General features: G+C 37.2%; 2 protein-coding genes across 2 annotated transcripts; both read right to left on the reverse strand.

Annotated features, from left to right (window-relative positions):
- Positions 1–8,468: 8,468 nt before the first annotated feature.
- Positions 8,469–10,157, reverse strand: LOC148569950 (uncharacterized). Its single transcript, XM_088508132.1, has one exon. It carries the CDS (start codon positions 10,155–10,157, stop codon positions 8,469–8,471), a length of 1,689 nt encoding a protein of 562 aa, XP_088364258.1.
- Positions 10,158–10,509: 352 nt separating this feature from the next.
- Positions 10,510–15,814, reverse strand: LOC148569951 (uncharacterized). The gene is made up of 2 exons (XM_088506753.1): positions 14,864–15,814; positions 10,510–10,515 (listed from the first exon to the last, which is right to left on the reverse strand). The coding sequence occupies exons 1-2, from the start codon at positions 15,812–15,814 to the stop codon at positions 10,510–10,512; spliced, it is 957 nt and encodes a 318-aa protein (XP_088362879.1).
- Positions 15,815–19,193: the final 3,379 nt, after the last annotated feature.

Here is a 19,193-nt window from a genome sequence, read left to right on the forward strand (position 1 = left end):
TGGTTTCTATAGTTTCGTCAAATTTTTAATTAGGTTTTTACACTTTTTTTTTTACTTTCAATTGGATCCCAGAACCATTTTTTTTCAATTAAATTCCTATCGTGACAAAAATATTTGATTTAATGGAATATTTTGTTCCCAAATTAAAAATATCTTTTTCCTAATTTTCTACCCTTCTATTTTCAGAAAGATAAAAGTATTCCCTCTCTTTTTCTCGCACAATTTTTATCAGAATAAAAATATACCCACACCTATAACCCACCAACCCACCTCAACAACCTCTATTGTCTGTTTCTCTGCGTTTTGTGTGTGTTGTGAGCAAAAGTAGAGCAGAGCAATAGTGGCACTGGCCAATAGCATTATGGCCACAGTGCTAATGCTGGTGGCGGTGTTTTCACTAGGAAAGGTAGATCTGGCATTGGAGCGGGCAACATTGCTAGCTTTATGGTTCTTCGTCGGTGGCAGAATTCTCTTTTGAAATGCAACCAACCAGAGCCCCTGCAACTGTGCTAGCGTGCAATGCGAGCAAGGTTAGGTGGTGGAGCTCCACCTGCCCGCCGTGGCACTCTCCGGGCGCATTCTGGCGGAAATATTCGGGAATCTGACACACTTCCACCTCATGGGCTTGCGATTCAACGCGCTGACAGGGCCCTCTCCGCAAATCTGGCATCGTGCATCAATCTCTGAAATTCTACCCGCACCGCAATCTGCTTTCCAACGAAATCCCAAAATTGTTATTCCGACTGCCGGACCTAGTTGCCTGAACCTGGGCTTCAACAATTTCTCTAGTGGGGTTCTACCGGAGTTTAACAAGTTGAGCAAACTTTTTTCACATGCTAATCATTGAAAATTTTTCCTTCCCTTCCCTTTCTTTTACATAATTTTATTGAAATTTATTCTAATTTTGTATACAAATAAGATTTTTTTAGGAAAGATCCTTTAAGACGTGTGTGATCGATATTCAATTCTTGACTAAGGAAATGATATTTTTGGATGAAACTGCTTGATTTGGTATTATAGAAGTTGAAGATTTTCATTACAGGAAACCTCGTTCGTGATGATTATATGCTCCGATGATGATTCTAAATGTCATAGTGCCTTCAAGGTTTATGGTACTAGTGCAATAGCCTAAGTTTTTAGCTTAGTGTGTCTTATGTTATTATATTTATTGATTTGCTTGGTTTAAGCTTTGTTTTAACTTGTGTGTGGTTTGCTTTCACGTTCTTTGTTTTCACTTTCTATGTTATTATATTTATTAGTGGTTTGCTTTCACTTTCACTTTGATAAACTATTATTTTGCGGTTTATTTTGTATTGAATTGAGTGGATTTTATCCATTATTCTCACACTTATTCATATAATTCGCATGTTTTATATTTTCTTTTCTGATTTTGTGCTATGATTGAAAATATGCTTCTGTGGCCTTAAATTTGCTAATTTTAATCCTCTCTTATTACCATTCGATGCCGTGATATGTGTGTTAAGTGCTTTCAGATTTTCTAGGGCAGGAATGGCTTAAAGGATGGAAAAGAAGCATGCAAAAGTGGAAGGAACACAAGAAATTGTAGTTTTGAGAATCTAGTAGTGACGCGCACGCATGGGCGACGCATACGCATGACTAGTGCAATAGACATACGACGTGCATGCATGGCTGACGCCTACGCATGGCCAGTGAAAAGTCTAGCGACGCGTACGCGTGACAGAGCGTCACGTGCTGCATTAAACAGAAAATGCTGGGGGCGATTTTTGGGAAGCTTTTGACCCAGATTTAGGCCCGAAAATACGGATTAGAGGCTGCAGAGTGGAGAGGAGGAGAGAATCATTCACTTCTCTTTCATTCACAATTTTAGGTTTTAGATGTAGGTTTCTAGAGAGAGAGGTTCTCTCCTCTCTCTAGGTTTTAGGGTTTTTAGTCTTATTTCTTCTTAGATTCAAATTTTCACTTTGCTTTAATTTAGTTTTCCTTTATTCTTGTTTGTTCTAGCATCTTACTTCTTTTAGTTTATTTGTTATTGCTTCGGTTTGTTATTTCATTGTTGATGCACTTTTGCTTCCTTTGATTTAGATTAATACAATTCATATTTTTATGTTATTGTTCTTTCTTTAATTATTAGTTATTGTTGTCTTGCAATTGGGTATCTTAGATTTTATTATCTCTTATTAATTCTCTATACTTTTATTTTATACCTTCCAAGTGTTTGATAAAATATTTGGTTGGATTTTAAATTAGATTTTTGTATTCTTAGCTTGGATTGAGTAATTTGGAGACTCTTAAATTGTCAAAGTCTCTTGTTGGTTGTTGATTGAAAGTTGCTAGTTGGCTTGAACTTCACTAACTCTAGTCTTTGATTAGGACTTATGAACTCAAGTTGATTTGCTCACTTGACTTTCTTTCAATTGTTAGAGGTTAACTAAGTGAGAGCAATTTGTAATTACCATCACAATTGACAATGGTAATGAGGATAGGAATTTCACTTCTCAACCTTTGCTAGGACTTTTCTTAATTGTTAGTTTATTTTCTTGTTATTTACATTCCTTGCTTATTAAATTCAAAATCCAAAAAGATACAATCTCATAACCAATAATAAATACACTTTCTTGCAATTCCTTGAGAGACGATCCGAGATTTAAATACTTCGGTTAATTTTATTGGGTTTGTATTTGTGACAAACAATTTAAACATTGATTGATGTTTAATTTTCGGTTTAGAACTATACTTGCAATGCGATATTTTTGTAAAAATCTTTACCGAAATTTTTCCTCCGTCAAGTTTTTGGTGCCGTTGCCGGGGAATTGCAATTGTGTGCCTTATTATTGGTTATTGTGAATATTGTGAATATGTTTGCCTTTTCATTCTTTGTTAGTTGTTTCTAGTTTTATGAGTTTATTTTTATTATTTCTTATTAGTTTTTATTTTTATTTTCTCTTGTTACTATGAATTCTCACCCCTTTGACTATGAGTTTGGTTCAAATTGTGTTGTAGAGAATGAAAACTACAATGAGAACATGTATCAAGGATGAGACAATCAAAGGTGGGAGGAGCCTCAAGCTTATGGACAACCTCCATGGCAACAACCCTCTCCAATGTACTACAAGCAAGAGCCATTCTATGATGCATACCAAGACAATGGATATGGTGGACCTCCTTGTGATTACCAACAACCACCACCATATGCCTATGAATCCCCTCTTCAACATAGTTTTGAACTATCATACTCACAAGCCCCTACAATCAAACACTTCCATATGATCCTAAGCCTTATCCACCATACCAACCACCTTATGAGCCATATGAACCATATATAGAACCACCCACATTCCAACACAATTACTCCCAAGCACCGCCACCTCAATATACACCACCTCCAATGTATGCGAGCTTTCAACCACAATATGATCCTAATTATGTTAGCCAAGCGGACAAGAGTCACATGATCATTTTAAGGAAGCAATGGATCAACTTCAAGCAACCATCCATCAAATGGAGCGAGAGAAAAGCCGAAAAGCATACGAAGCTCTCATGGCTAACAAATCTCAACTTGAGAACAAGGGACTGGAGTGTGTTGTACAACAAGTGAAAAAGATGGAGAGTGTTGAACCGCCACATCCTTATCACGATGAACCACCCTCCTATCATGAACCCTTCCTCCCAAGTAATGAACCCTCATATTCACTCCACTCTCTAATGGATGACACCCTTGGTGTCCTTCTTCAAGGGCAAAGAGAGATGCAGTGGACGACACTAGAGTTCATAGCTACCTTGATCGAGGTAGTAGATAATTTAGCTTCACTGCGCTTCAACACTCAAAGTATCCCCATGGACACATGTGGAGAATCTAATGAAGAACGCAGCATGAAGGAGAGACTAGGAACTCCGGTGGAAAGTGATGAATGTGACTTTATATTGGAACAATTGGAGGAAGCCGTAATTGATGAAGAGGAAGAAGTGGTCGAAGACTTAGGAGATGCTGAACCTCCATGGGAATCTAGAGTTGTAGAGTATTCCTCCAAGAAGCTTGAAATTAATGTTGAGGAGGGTAGTGCATAACTTCCAAGGCATATTTCCTATGAAAAATTGGATGGAATAGATCAAGAGGCAAGTTCCCTTGGTGATGATGATCATGAATCAAGCCCTCCTAGTAATAAATCTGCATCTGCAAGTGAACCCCTTAAGTTTGAAGAACCTTTTCCCGATGCAATTGAAAATAACATTGAGGTAGATTTCTCTCAACCTCACATTTATGATTTGAGTGACAGAGAAGAGTTGGATGAACTCGGTAAGGAAGAGTTTGAAAGTGAAGAATCTTTTCAAACGGTGGAAGTCCTTCGGCAAGGTTGGACGGGAGTTGAATATGCTTTGTCAAGATCGTTGGAGACTTCTCTACCTAGGCTGCCATCTACTCCCTCATTTGAGTGGGTAAAACTTATCTTTATTAGCTTTACTGTCCCACTTGAGTATGGTATTCTCGAAACAGATGGTCAACTTAGGAGGCTTTGCGGAATAAAGTGTAAGAGAAGGATATTTAGTGGTTGGAGTTGCAAACCAAGACTCATCAAGGTTGATATTTCAAGAGTTAGATGCAAGGGTTGGACTAGTGATCAATTGGTTAGATCTAAGAGAAGAGTTTGGTACTTCATTGAGAATTCGAATTGCTTGCCACCCGGTTGGAACAATGATGATCCACTTAAAGACGGGTGTAAAAACATGATTTGGGACCCCGGCATATAAGAGGGTCACCTTTAGGAGCTCAAAGCTTGTGAAAAACTTCATCAAGGTTTGGTAAATTCACTTGGAAATGTTCGAGCTTATTAGAAGTCTAAGTGTTGGTGGAAGTTTCAAGATAAGTTCAAGCACAAGCCACCATAACAAGGAGCTCACTAAATGTCCAACTTAAGGACTTTAACTAAAAGTGTTAGATGGGAGACACCCCACCATGGTAAATTCTTCCTATTTTCTCTTTTATTTATATTAGTAATAAATTGAATTTTTATTTTTAGTTAGAATTATTTCGTTTAAGCTATTGTTTCACTTATTTAATAAAGTTTGGCTTTACTTTGGTAGCTTGTTAGTTTATTTTAAAAAAAAAAAGGGGGTTGTCACGCGTGCGCGTGTCTGATGCGTACGGGTCAACGCCCGAATTTAGTTGTGCCCAAACCGTGCTGGAACGGCACGACGCCGTGGCCTGGACAGTAAGTTGTGCCAGGACTGCACTGGTGGGGTTCTAGGCGCACAGCCCAACCCACGTGTGAGCGTGGACGACGCGCACGCGTTGTATGTTAATAATGCCACCTCCAGTATAAAAACCCGAGAGTTGCGCGAGAACTATGCAAGTGTTGGGGGAGGAGCACAATTCATCTCCATGCGTACGCGTGACGGACGCGTATGCGTCACCTTCTAATTTCTTCTTATCACGCGTACGCGTGACTGACGCGTGCGCGTCGCCTCCCCATTCTGCAACCCACGCATGCGCGTGGACGATGCTTACGCATTGCTTCTCTTCCCCATTTCTTTCTCCTTTCTTTACTCCTTTCTCTTTCTTTCTTCCTCCTTTCTTACTTTCTTCTTCTTCATTTCTTTAACTTCTCATCCTTTTTCTCTTTTATTCTCTTTTGTTTATTATATTTGCATACTTCCATTCATTGTATTTTTACTTTACTTTTGTAGCTTATTTTTATTCTCCTTCTTACGTTTCCTATTTCACCATTGGTGTTAAATTTTCTACTCAACTTTAGAAAATTTCTTGAATCATTTTGGTGCTTCGTGACTTATTTAGCAATGTTGGAAATTTTTTCCCCACACACAAGATTAGTGCTTTCATCCCTTATGACTCATTATTCTGTGTTTTTGCACTTCATAATCATTGAGTTAGGATAGGACCAAATACTCTCATGCTTATCACTAATCTTGTCTGTGTCAATTCTTGTTTTAACTTGATGTTTCCGAGTATTCTTGTCATTTAATTATGCTTTGACTTTACTCTTGCATCAAGTGTTAGTTAATATACCATTTGCTTATATTATTTTCTCACTTGCATGCTGTAGCTACCATGTAGTTGAGAACCTCATTATTTTTTGGCATTAGCCCACTTATATATTATTTGTTTTCATATCTTTGTTCGTGGGTTATTCTTCTTCCCTTTTCTCTTCCTTCAGGATGGCCACCAAGAAGGGGAACGGAACACTTCTAAATGGGGCGACAAACAAGTACTTCCACACAATCTTTTGAAGAAAGTTCATCAGTTGTAGCTGAAGGTTGTGGTAGGCTTAGAGAAGGGGGTTGAATCTATGCCTTCCTTTTAATTGCTGTTATTACCCTTTTTAGAATGAACTTTCAATTCAGGTTCTGTTTGAACTCAGCAGCGGAAATTTATGAGACAATTTATTTTTGTCTCATGAATATCAGAAAACAGAACTCAGCAGAGAAGAGAAAAGCTAACACCAGCATGTATCCTGGTTCGGTTACCTTGTGCTATGAAACCTACATCTAGTCTCCTCCACAACTATGGAAGAATTTCACTATAGTTAACAGTATTACATACACCAATTTCACAGGATTGACCTAATTATTTCACACTCAAGTTCTAACCTAACTTGACATTGGCTATGCTAATACCTAACTATTCACTCTTAGTGCTAACCCAAATAAGAAAGGGATACCTCACAAGTACAAGATACAAGACATAAACACACCTAAAGAAATCTGAAAATAACTCTAGGCTTTTCTCTCAAGTGTATCACTCAGCCTTTTTCCACTCATGGCTTTTACTTGAGCTCTCACAATATGCCTTTTCTCACAAGAAATTACAGAAAGATAAACATTTGAAAAGTACATTACAATCTGTAAAACATGAAGGAGATTGACTTCATCAGCAGCCTCTTTGCTATGTGCAAAACCAGATTCACAAACCTCAGATTCAGTTCTTCAGTATTGGCCGAATGCTTCTTTGAAAGAAAGCATTATCCAAGTAGAGGAACTTCTTAACAGAACACTGTTCTCACACTCTGGTTTTCTCTCCTTGCCTTCTAAATGAACAGCAAGCTTCATTTATCTCCTTGCATGTTGCTTGGTTCTTCTTCCAAGGTCAACACCTAGAGCCTTGAGCTTCACCCACCCACAGATTTACTTTTTCACATTAAACCTTAGAGTAGAAACTTTGCTTCTGACTCCTTCATCTTGACCGAAAGCCACAAAGCAGTAACCATAGAAATCTTCTCATGGTCAACTTGATCTTAGCCATTGAGAAACTACTTGGTCCCCAAGTATCACTTGTGACCATAGATGTGAAGTAGAATAGGGTAGAGACCAACTTTCCTTTGAATGCCATTTTCGGATAGAGCAGAGAGTTGGGAAGAAGAGAAGAAGATCTGATGCATGCAAGATGAGATGGATTACCTTTAACTTAAGCTTGATTTGGTTTGGATTTTCTATTTTAGCTTCTGTGTTTCAAGCTTAAACTTTCTCTCTCTTGCTTCTTTGGTTACTAGCTTAGGGAAGAAGCTTTTTCTCTCTTTCTCTTTCTTACTTTTCTGAAGCTTTGATTTGACTTGATTAGAGAGGAGAGGAACGTTGCTTCTGGTAAGGCAAGATGGAGGGAATTGAAAAATAATTCAGGCTTGGATCGGGTTCTTCTCAAGTTCAGCCCGTTGGTGCCTTGTCTTGCTTCTTGGAAGACTTTTTGCTTGAGATGAATGACTTGAGCTTGTCTTTATTTTCACTTACCATTCAGCCCATTAGCATATATCTTTTGTTTAATGTTGGGCTGCTGCAACGCTTGTTTTTAGCCTGCATCACTTATCAAAAATAATCAAAGCTAATTGGGTGATTAGCCCACTAATCAAATATTTGTCATCATCAATTTTATTAATTAATTTCTTAACTCAACAATCTCCCCCTTGATGACAAACATAATCAAGCAATGATCAAAGGAATTTAAATTTTTTTAGTAAGGTTAGGAAACTTCCCTTTGATGTTTCTTGCTTTAGTGTTGCTCCCCCTTTCCTTTTCAAGATTAGCTCCCCCTGGAATTATGCTTTCTTCTTTATTCCTGTTTTACATTGTACTAAAAGATAACACAATAGAGAGCTATTCACAATTATCTTGTCTAAGGGATATCAAACAAACAACACTATATAATCAGCCCAACATTAAGCTAATATCATCAGCAGGTGAAATCAAGTATTAATGCAGCAAAAGATCCCAAAAGAAGTACTAGAATCTGCTATACTATTGCTATTACTCCCCCTTTTGTCATCAAGGGTGGATAAAAAGCAAGACCAACAAAAAACAAAGTTTTACATCCTGCAGAAAAGAGTTAGAGCATAGTTCAAAGTACTAAATAAACTATCACAGGTGCAGCAGTAGCTAGAGTTATTACAGTCATCCAAAACAACACAGTAAAAAAGTAGCTAAAGAAACAGAGTTTATGAGACAAAAAGAGAGCATCAGCAGCAGTTTTTATGAGACAAATCCTAGGCATCAGAACCATTCCCCTCCGAAGCAGCTTCCTCTTCAACATCAGTAGCAATGTCTTCATCATTGTGAAGGTTATCAATGAAGGTCATGAGCACAGCCACCCTATCTCTTGATTTTCTCAGAAAGTTCTCATGCTTGCTAGCTAGCTTCCTTTGTTCCTTGCTCATGGCAATCATGTGGTTTGATTGGGAAACAAACTCTTCAGCGACATCCTTGACCACATTCAGCAGAGCAGATTTCTTCCCAGTGGAGATGGAAGTTCCCTCGGTGGAAGGAGGAGGAGAGTCATCTGGAATGAACTCTTCATCATCATCATCTAGAACCACTCTCTCAGATCTAGTTGGTCCTTTTTGCTGTTTCACTGAACCACCCCCTTTTAGGTATGAATGTCTATTTTCATAAGCCTCATTTGACAGATCAACACCAAAATTCTCAAATATGCAAGTTAAAAATATGCCATAAGGTAGTGCTTTATCTTTCACACTTCTAACAGAATCAAACATGTATCTAGCCATCAAATAGGCAAAAGAGATTTCTGTTTTAGTGATTAGGGCATACAAAACAAGTGTGTCCGTGTAAGAGACCCTTTGATATGAACCACTTTGAGGAATCAAGATGTGATTAACAATTCGGTGCAACTGAGCACGTTCATATCCTAGGGCTTTGTGAGTGGGTGTGATGCCATCAATTAGAGAAACATGTTCACAAATGTGAGCCAAAGCATCATGGTAAGAGATACCAACCCCATCATCCCACTTTACAGATGTATAAGCACACGGCCCAACATCAGTGTACTTCAAGGAATCACTGATGGTTTCATTATTCAAGATAATGTCTCTGCCCTTAACATACGAATGCACACTTCCTTCATGGTAAGTCATGTTTGCATAAAATTCTTTGACCAACTGAGGATATACAGGTTTTTTTATTTTGAAAAGGTGATTCCAGTCTAAAAATTTCAAATTTTCAACAAAAGAAAAACCTTTCTTTTTCAAATCAGGTAAATCAGCAAGAAAAGATAGACATAGAGTGCGATATTGAATAACTCCCTCATAAAAATCGTGGTTCATGGCAGATTTGAAACGATGGGGGTTATAGTCTGAGTGAGATGTCATGTAGTGTGATTTGTGAGCAAAAGGATCAATGTCTGGTTCTCTAACAGATTTGAGAGGGCAATGAGGGTTACCTCTTTGTGAGTGCACAGGAACAGACCTTGACTTTGGTTTTGTAGTCTCAGGAACAGGTTCTTCAGCAGCAGGACGCTTACCCTTGGATGAGCCAGGTTTCAAAGAGCTTGGTTTGGATGGCGTTGCCTTAGGTGGTGGCGTCGGTTTGGCAGGAGCAGGATATCTTGGAGTATTTTTGGTCCGAGCCATGGGGTCACAGCGAGGAGGAGAGGTAGGAGGAGAAGGAGATGGAGTAAAGGTTCGGTCTTGGGAACGAGTGGAAGGCTTTGAGGGAAGCTTGTACACTTTTTCACGAGGAGGCATTTTAGCAATAGTCTTCTTCCTCATTTGGTTGGTTTCAGTCTTTTGAGGAGAGAGGCAGTGAAGTGAGTGGGAAGAAACCAAAGAGTTTGAGGAGAAGTTATGGAGGGAAGAGATGGAGTGTTGGTAACCGTACCCAAAAGTGGATTTCCAAAACCATGCAACTGCATCACCATTTGAAAAGACTTGAAAAGACATGACCTCATAGAAGAAAGGTTTTATTTGATTTTAAAATAAAACAGGAAATTAATTTTAAATTTTGAAAATCAAAATTAAAATGAAACCCTTTTGGATCAAAACAAAGATAAATTAGCTTGAAAACCTTTTTGGGCCAAAAAAATTTTTTAAATAAAACTTAAGCACACAAATCATCAAAAAAATAAACAAGAATGTAACATTCATATTGGGCCCAGATGATGGTTTGATTTAAGAAAACACATTTGGACCACTCATGATCTGAATTTTGAAGTTGGCCCAGATTGAGTTTCACTTGAAGCAAGCCCAGAACACGCTGATTAAGGGGAACGTTTATCACCTGCCCAGAATTGTCTCATACCTGTTTATGAGACAAAAAGCTCCAGCAAATACATCAGCATTTTTCAAATAAAGAGTCATAACTCAAAATTCCTAGACAAGTCCTAAGCATGCAGAATCTATCCTCAGCTAGTGGTTTTGTGAATATATCTACTAATTGCTCCTCTGATTTAACAAATTGAATACTAATATCCCCTTTTGGACATGTTCTCTTATTGAGTGAAATTTCACTTCAATATGCTTAGTCCTAGAGTGCAAAACTGGATTTTTAGAAATATTAATGGCACTCATATTATCACACATTAAGGAAATATTTTCAGCATTTAATTTGTAATCAGCAAGCTGTGTTTTTAACCATAAAAGCTGAGAACAACAAGAAGAAGCAGCTATATACTCAGCCTCTGCAGTGGATAAGGCCACTATTGGTTGCTTCTTACTTGACCAAACATTTAAGGACTTCCCAAGGAAGCAACATAAACCAGAAGTGCTCCTTCTATCAACTCTATCACCAGCAAAATCTGCATCACAATAACCAACTGCAGAAAAATCATCAATCTTAGGATACCATAGACCAAAATTGGATGTGCCATGAACATATCTAATGATCCTTTTAACTGCAGAAAGATGTGACTCTTTAGGTTTGGATTGGAACCTAGAACACAATCTAACACTTTGCACAATATCGGGCCTAGAGGAAGTTAAGTATATAAGGGAACCAATCATTCCTCTATACCTAGTCTCATCAACATCTTTCTCAGTTTCTCCCTTATCTAATTTAGAACTAGGATGCATGGGAGTTCCCATGGGTTTGGCATTTTCCATACCAAATTTCTTAACTAATTCCTTGGCATACTTTTCTTGATGAATGAAAATACCTTTTTCAGTTTGTTTAATTTGTAGCCCAAGGAAGAAATTAAGTTCACCCATCATACTCATGTCAAATTCACTTGTCATGAGTTTTCCAAATTCAGAACAAAGGGATTCATTGGCTGATCCAAAAATAATGTCATCAACATATATTTGGACTAGAATAAAAGAATCATTAGAGTTCTTAATAAATAGAGTTGTGTCAGTGGTGCCTCTTTGAAAACCATTTTTCAAAAGAAAAGAGCTAAGTCTCTCATACCAAGCTCTAGGAGCTTGTCTTAAACCATAGAGAGCTTTAGATAATTTGAAAACATAATCAAAATGCTCTTTATTTTCAAAACCAGGAGGCTGCTCCACATACACTTCTCTATCTATTACTCCATTCAAAAATGCACATTTCACATCCATTTGATATAATTTAAAACCACAAAATGTAGCATAAGCTAAGAGAAGTCTTATGGCTTCCATTCGGGCAACAGGGGCAAAGGATTCATCAAAGTCTATTCCTTCTTCTTGGTCATATCCTTTTGCCACTAGCCTTGCCTTGTTTCTTGCAATGCTACCATCTTCTCCCAACTTGTTCCGAAAAATCCACTTGGTGCCGGTCACTCTCTTTCCACTTGGCCTTGGAACCAAAGTCCATACTTAGTTCTTTTCAAACTCAAGAAGCTCATCCTCCATAGTTTTAACCCAAGAGGGGTTACTAAGTGCTTCCTTGACGTTTTGAGGCTCTATTTGTGAGAAAATGACAATGTTTAATCCTTCATTTGCCTTTCTAGTTGAGGACCGTGTTTGCACTCCATGAGATACGTCCCCAATGACAAATTCCTCAGGATAATTCTTCAAGAATCTCCATTCACGAGGTCTGGTGGACTTGGAGGCAGATTCAGTCACTAAGGGATTCTGAACGCTGCTGGCTGCAGGATTTCCTTCAGATTCATGAGACAAAATGGAATTGTCTCTTGAATTTTCAGCATTAGCAGTTTCTGGTTCAGCTTGTCCAGACTTTTCTTTTTCATGATTTTGAGAAGCTTCAACTTCCTTTTGAGATTGATTTCCAGCATCACAATCTTCCAAAATGCTTTGTACCAAGTTAGTATCACAAAATGTAACATGTATGGACTCCTCAATAATTCTACCATCTTGATGATAAATCCTATATGCTTTACTAGTTGTGGAATATCCTACAAACAAACACTCATAAGCCTTTGGATCAAATTTTCCCAAATTTTCTTTATTATTTAAAACAAAACATTTGCATCCAAAGATGTGTAAGTAATCTAAGTTTGGTGGGTAGTCTTTCCAAAGTTCATAAGGAGTTTTCTTCAAAAATTTCCTTATGATTATTCTGTTTAAAATGTGGCAAGATGTGTTTACCGCTTCAGCCCAAAGGAATTTTGGAACATTACTCTCACAAAGCATAGCTCTTGTCATCTCTTGTATGCTTCTATTTCTTCTTTCCACAACACCATTTTGTTGTGGTGTTCTTGGACAAGAGAAGTTGTGAGATATTCTAAATTCCTCACAAAAGGATTCAAACAAATTATTTTCAAATTCAATTCCATGATCGTTTCTTATAGAAGAGATTTTCAAATCCTTTTCATTTTGAATTTTCTTGAAAAAAGGTTCAAAGGCCGAAAAGGCTTCATTTTTGTGTGCAAGAAATAAAACCCAACCAAACTTAGTATAGTCATCCACAATCACTAAACCATAATGTTTACCACCTAGGCTTTGAGTTCTTGTTGGACCAAATAAATCAATGTGTAGCAACTCAAGTGGTCTTTTAGTAGAGATGTCTTCCTTTGGTTTAAAAGAACTTTTTGTTTGTTTTCCCATTTGGCAAGCATCCCAAGTGATGTCTTTGTCAAACTTTATCAAAGGAAGACCTCTTACTAATTCTTTCTTTACAACTTTGTTTATTTGAAACATACTTGCATGGCCCAATCTCTTGTGCTATAACCACTTTTCAGATTCTTTAGAGTGAAGACAAGCTACATTTTGATCCTTTAGTTCATCAAGAGTAAGTCCATACATATTATTGAAATGTTTGGCAACAAACATCACTTCATTTGTCTTTTCATTAACAACACAGCATTCAAGCCTTTTGAAAACAACTAAATATCCTAAATCACACAGCTGACTTATACTCAAAAGATTGTGCTTTAAACCACATACCAAAAGTACATCATCAATGAAAGTAGATTGTTCATTACCTACTTTTCCAACAGCAATGATTTTACCTTTACCATCATCTCCAAAGGTCACAAAACCTCCATCATACTTATTTAGTTTGATGAAGTAAGTTGACCTCCCAGTCATGTGCTTTGAACATCCACTATCCATGTACCACATGTCCTTTTTGTTCTTGGATGCTAGGTAAATATGCATGAAGATTTTCAAGTAGCTTTAGGTATCCAAATTAATTTGGATCCTTTGAAGTTAATCCATCTTGGTTGCCCAAGTGCATTGAAATCACAAACAACATTGTAAACTTTGTTTCCAACAACTCTTTTTTCAATGAAACATTGTTCATATGAGTGACCAAATTTCTTGCAATTGACACAATGATTTTCATATGTGTGTCGCTGAAATTGAGGTGAGTTATATTGCTTGAAATGATTAAAGTGTTGAAATTTTCTGGTTTTTGGAGGAGATGCATTTCTTTTGACAAACTGATTTTTATTAAAGTTGTTCCTCTTTGCAAAAGCATTTTCACCAGAATTTCTTTGAACATTTTTACCTTTCGGATATGAGGTTTTGTTGTAAAATGGTGGTTTCTTGAAAACAGCCTCATTTTTCGAAATGTAACCCAAACCTGGCCGGTTTGAACTCGGACCAGTTCTTGGTGAAGGCTCAGTTTCACTTGTGTATGCTTCATCAAAATTTTCTTCACAAGTTGAAACATATCTGATACCTGATTTGCTTGGTATGGATTTGGTATTTGATGAAGAAGCCACAAATTTTATAGAGGAAGTATTAGAAACTGCATCTTCCTTAGCTATGTAGCCTAAACCAGATTTTTCAAACAATGGTCTTTAACTTGCAAGTAATTTGTCCAAGTTGCTAGAACCTTGAGCAAATTTTGCTAAGTCACCATTCAGTCTTTTAATCATATCATTTAATCTTTTATTTTTAGCAATTAACTCATGAGAAGGATCCACAATGTGCTTTCCTTTTAATTTTTCAAGTTCAGATTTTAGAAATCTGTTTTCTTCAATGATGTCCAAAGCACATTCAGTTTCCTTCACTTTTTCTTTTAAAAAATCATTTTCAGCTCTTAACACATCTCTTTCAGATCTGCATTCATTGTATTTATCAAGCAGTTTTGATGTGTTTAAAGTGAGATCATCAATAATAGCATGCAAATCCTCAATGGTCAAATCATAATAGTTTACCTCATCAAGATTGTTGTTTCCAGCCATGAAGCAGTCTTTGTCATCTCCTTCAGATTCTTCTTCTTCATTTGAGTCATTCTCAAGATCCTCCCAAGCTGCCATGAGTACTCTCTTCCTTTCCTTCTTTCCTTTGTCCTTCTTTTTGAGCTTTGGACAGTTTAGCTTGAAGTGTCCAGCCTCCTTGCAGTGATGGCACGTCACTTTGCTCAAGTCGATCTTGTGCTCCTTTGAACTTGAACCTTTGTATTTTCCCTTGTTCTTCATCATCCTTCTAAATCTCCTAGCAAAAAACAAAAGCTCGTCATCTGAAATACCATCACTAGACTCACTCTCTTTCGGTTCTATTTGTGACTTGAGGGCTATTCCCTTTTTCTTTGAGTCTGTGTTTGTGTGTGTGGCTTCATAGGCAAGGAGTTTTCCTCTCAGCTCATCATAGGTTATGGGACTTATGTTGTTGCTCTCGGTTAGGACAGTGGCAGTGTTTTCCCATTCTTTTGTGAGGCTTCTAAGGAGTTTTCTCACCAAAGTTTGTTCTGCATAATTTGTACCCATAGCATCAAGGTTGTTGATTATGAATGAGAATCTCTCAAACGCTTCATCAATGCTTTCTCCATCCTTCATGCTAAACATCTCGTACTCTTTTCGCAGCATATCAATCCTCGTTTCTTTTACTTGTTTGGTGCCTTCGTGTGTAACCTGGAGTTTTTTCCAGATTTCTTTGGCTGTCTTGCATCTAGACACCTTCCGGTACTCTTCAAAGCTGATAGCACAGTGAAGAATGTTGATTGCTTTGGCATTCAGCTCTATCTTCTTCTTATCATCTTCATTCCATTCAGCTTCTTCTTTTGGAGTCACCACTCCATCAGTACTTGTCTTTGTTGGGATCTTTGGACCGCTCACAATAATCTTCCATATGTTATTGTCAATGGATTGGATGAAAATCCTTATCCTTTCTTTCCAGTAGGAGTAGTTCTTCCCGTTGAAGAAAGGTGGCCGGTTGTTTGACTTGCCTTCAGTGAGGGTGTAGGCAACTGTGGTTGTGCCCAAGTTGTTTGCCATTGGATCTTTGCTCCAAGCGGTTAAGCTTGATTTTTGAGACCTTAGCTCCTGATACCAATTGAAGGTTGTGGTAGGCTTAGAGAAGGGGGGTTGAATCTATGCCTTCCTTTTAATTACTGTTATTACCCTTTTTAAAATGAACTTTCAATTCAGGTTCTGTTTGAACTCAGTAGCGAAAATTTATGAGACAATTTATTTTTGTCTCATGAATATCAGAAAACAGAACTCAGCAGAGAAGAGAAAAGCTAACACCAGCATGTATCCTGGTTCGGTTGCCTTGTGCTATGCAACCTACATCCAGTCTCCTCCACAACTATGGAAGAATTTCACTATAATTAACAGTATTACATACACCAATTTCACAGGATTGACCCAATCCTTTCACACTCAAGTTCTAACCTAACTTGACATTGGCTATGCTAATACCTAACTATTCACTCTTAGTGCTAACCCAACTAAGAAAGGGATACCTCACAAGTACAAGATACAAGACATAAACACACCTAAAGAAATATAAAAATAACTCTAGGCTTTTCTCTCAAGTGTATCACTCAGCCTTTTTCCACTCATGGCTTTTACTTGAGCTCTCACAATATGCCTTTTCTCACAAGAAATTACAGAAAGATAAACATTTGAAAAGTACATTACAATCTGTAAAACATGAAGGAGATTGACTTCATCAGCAGCCTCTTTGCTATGTGCAAAACCAGATTCGCAAACCTCAGATTCAGTTCTTCAGTATTGGCCGAATGCTTCTTTGAAAGAAAGCATTATCCAAGTAGAGGAACTTCTTAACAGAACACTGTTCTCACACTCTGGTTTTCTCTCCTTGCCTTCTGAATGAACAGCAAGCTTCATTTATCTCCTTGCTTGTTGCTTGGTTCTTCTTCCATGGTCAACACCTAGAGCCTTGAGCTTTACCCACCCACAGATTCACTTTTTCACATTAAACCTTAGAGTAGAAACTTTGCTTCTGACTCCTTCATCTTGACCGAAAGCCACAAAGCAGTAACTATAGAAATCTTCTCATGGTCAACTTGATCTTAGCCATTGAGAAACTACTTGGTCCCCAAGTATCACTTGTGACCGTAGATGTGAAGCAGAATAGGGCAGAGACCAACTTTCCCTTGAATGCCATTTTCGGATAGAGCAGAGAGTTGGGAAGAAGAGAAGAAGATCTGATGCATGCAAAATGAGATGGATTACCTTTAACTTAAGCTTGATTTGGTTTGGATTTTCTGTTTTAGCTTCTGTGTTTCAAGCTTAAACTTTCTCTCTCTTACTTCTTTGGTTACTAGCTTAGGGAAGAAGCTTTTTCTCTCTTTCTCTTTCTTACTTTTCTGAAGCTTTGATTTGACTTTATTAGAGAGGAGAGGAACGTTGCCTCTGGTAAGGCAAGATGGAGGGAATTGAAAAACAATTCGGGCTTGGATCGGGTTCTTCTCAAGTTCAGCCCGTTGGTGCCTTGTCTTGCTTCTTGGAAGACTTTTTGCTTGAGATGAATGACTTGGGCTTGTCTTTATTTTCACTTACCATTCAGCCCATTAGCATATATCTTTTGTTTGATGTTGGGTTGCTGCAACGCTTGTTTTTAGCCTGCATCACTTATCAAAAATAATCAAAACTAATTGGGTGATTAGCCCACTAATCAAATGTTTGTCATCATCAATTTTATTAATTAATTTCTTAACTCAACAATAGCAACCCTAATCCACTTGCACATCTTTGCATGCACCGAAGACGGTGCAATCTTTAAGTGTGGGGAGGTCGATACCGACTTCCACGGGTAACTACTTTCTTTTCAACACCAATTTTTAATTTTTTTGTTAGTTAATTGTTGCATTGCATGATAGATTGCATGTGTAGTTAGTTGCTTGCATAATAGTACTACTTAGTTGAAGTGATGAATTCTTTTCCAAGAAACTATTTTATAGCATTTCACTAATTTGAATTAAAATTTGTGTTGAACTTGCTTGAAGAAATTTATTTTGGAACATGGTTTAGAGCTCGAACACACAAAACCCAGTAAGATTTTGAACCTATTTGATTGGTTGCATTTTATCAACCAATACTTTGTTTTGGTGTGTGTTGTTCTCTCTAAAATTGTGATATTTGTCTTGCTTGATTCTATATTTCCATTGTTTGATGCATGTATACACTTACGTGATTGAGGCATTTGTTTCACTATAGCTCACATACTCATATGGCCTTACCCTTTCATTATCCTTTGCAAACCAATGTTGAGCCTAATTCACCTCATTTGTTCTTTACTTTAGCACATCATTAACTCTAAGTGAAAAATAATGAATGACCTTAATTTGAATCCTTGGTTAGCTTAGACTAGTGAAAGTATTCATGATTTAAGTGTGGAAAAATTTTGTTTGGCAATATTTGGTTTGGGAATTGAGTATGTTAGACTTTTTTGTGAAAATATGAAAAGAAGGTTGAGGACATGTTTATGCATTCAATACCTTAATCGTATGCATTGAAAAAACCAAAGAAAAAGAAAAACCAAAAATAAAAGAAAAAGAAAAAGAAAAGAAAAAGAGCAAATAAAAAAAAGGGGGACAAAATGCCCCAAAGTAAATGGTGATAGCAATGCATATGTACTGTACTCAAAATAGAGGTGCATGAATATGTGGTAAACATAGTTAATGGGTAGTTAGATTTTATATTCTGATTACATGGATTGTCTTAAGTTAGGTGGGAAGTTTAGGTTAATCAAGGATTCAGATTTTTATCCACTTGACCAAATACAATCCTACCCTGACCCTAACCCCATTACAACCCTTAAAAGACCTTTTGATATGTGTATTTGTGCATTAAATTTTTGTTGATTGGTAGAAGAAGAGAAAACATTAGAAAGCAAGGTTAGTAGAGAATTAAGAGAATCGAACTTTAAACAATTGAGTGATTAGAGTGTATACACTTCCGGTGAGGGTTCGATGCTCGATTCTTTGTTCCCAACTTTCACGAGCTTTCTTCTTGCAAGTCTATGTGTACTTCATTTTATAATTTGAATTAGTGGAATCCAGTTCATATTTTTTTTTCGAGAATTTGATTTACTTTTAACCAAGTGGGTAAAAGCATTTCGCATCATTCATTTAGATAGGTTGCATTTCATAAATTCTACTATCTCTCTTCACTCTTTTGATTCTATTGAGCTTAGCATGAGAACATGCTAATGTTTAAGTATGGGGAGATTGATAAACCACTATTTTGCGGTTTATTTTGTATTGAATTGAGTAGATTTTATCCATTATTCTCACACTTATTCATATAATTCGCATGTTTTACATTTTCCTTTCTAATTTTGTGCTATGATTGAGAACATGCTTCTGTGGCCTTAAATTTGCTAATTTTAATCCTCTCTTATTAC

This window comes from Arachis ipaensis, chromosome B3 (genome assembly GCF_059453495.1).
Source record: "Arachis ipaensis isolate K30076 ecotype BB chromosome B3, ASM5945349v1, whole genome shotgun sequence".
Taxonomy (NCBI): domain Eukaryota; kingdom Viridiplantae; phylum Streptophyta; class Magnoliopsida; order Fabales; family Fabaceae; genus Arachis; species Arachis ipaensis.

Bases quoted from the DNA above. Each gene is read 5' to 3' on its own strand.
- LOC148569950 (XM_088508132.1), bottom strand. From the start codon at position 10,157: ATGTCTTTTCAAGTCTTTTCAAATGGTGATGCAGTTGCATGGTTTTGG.
- LOC148569951 (XM_088506753.1), bottom strand. From the start codon at position 15,814: ATGGCAAACAACTTGGGCACAACCACAGTTGCCTACACCCTCACTGAA.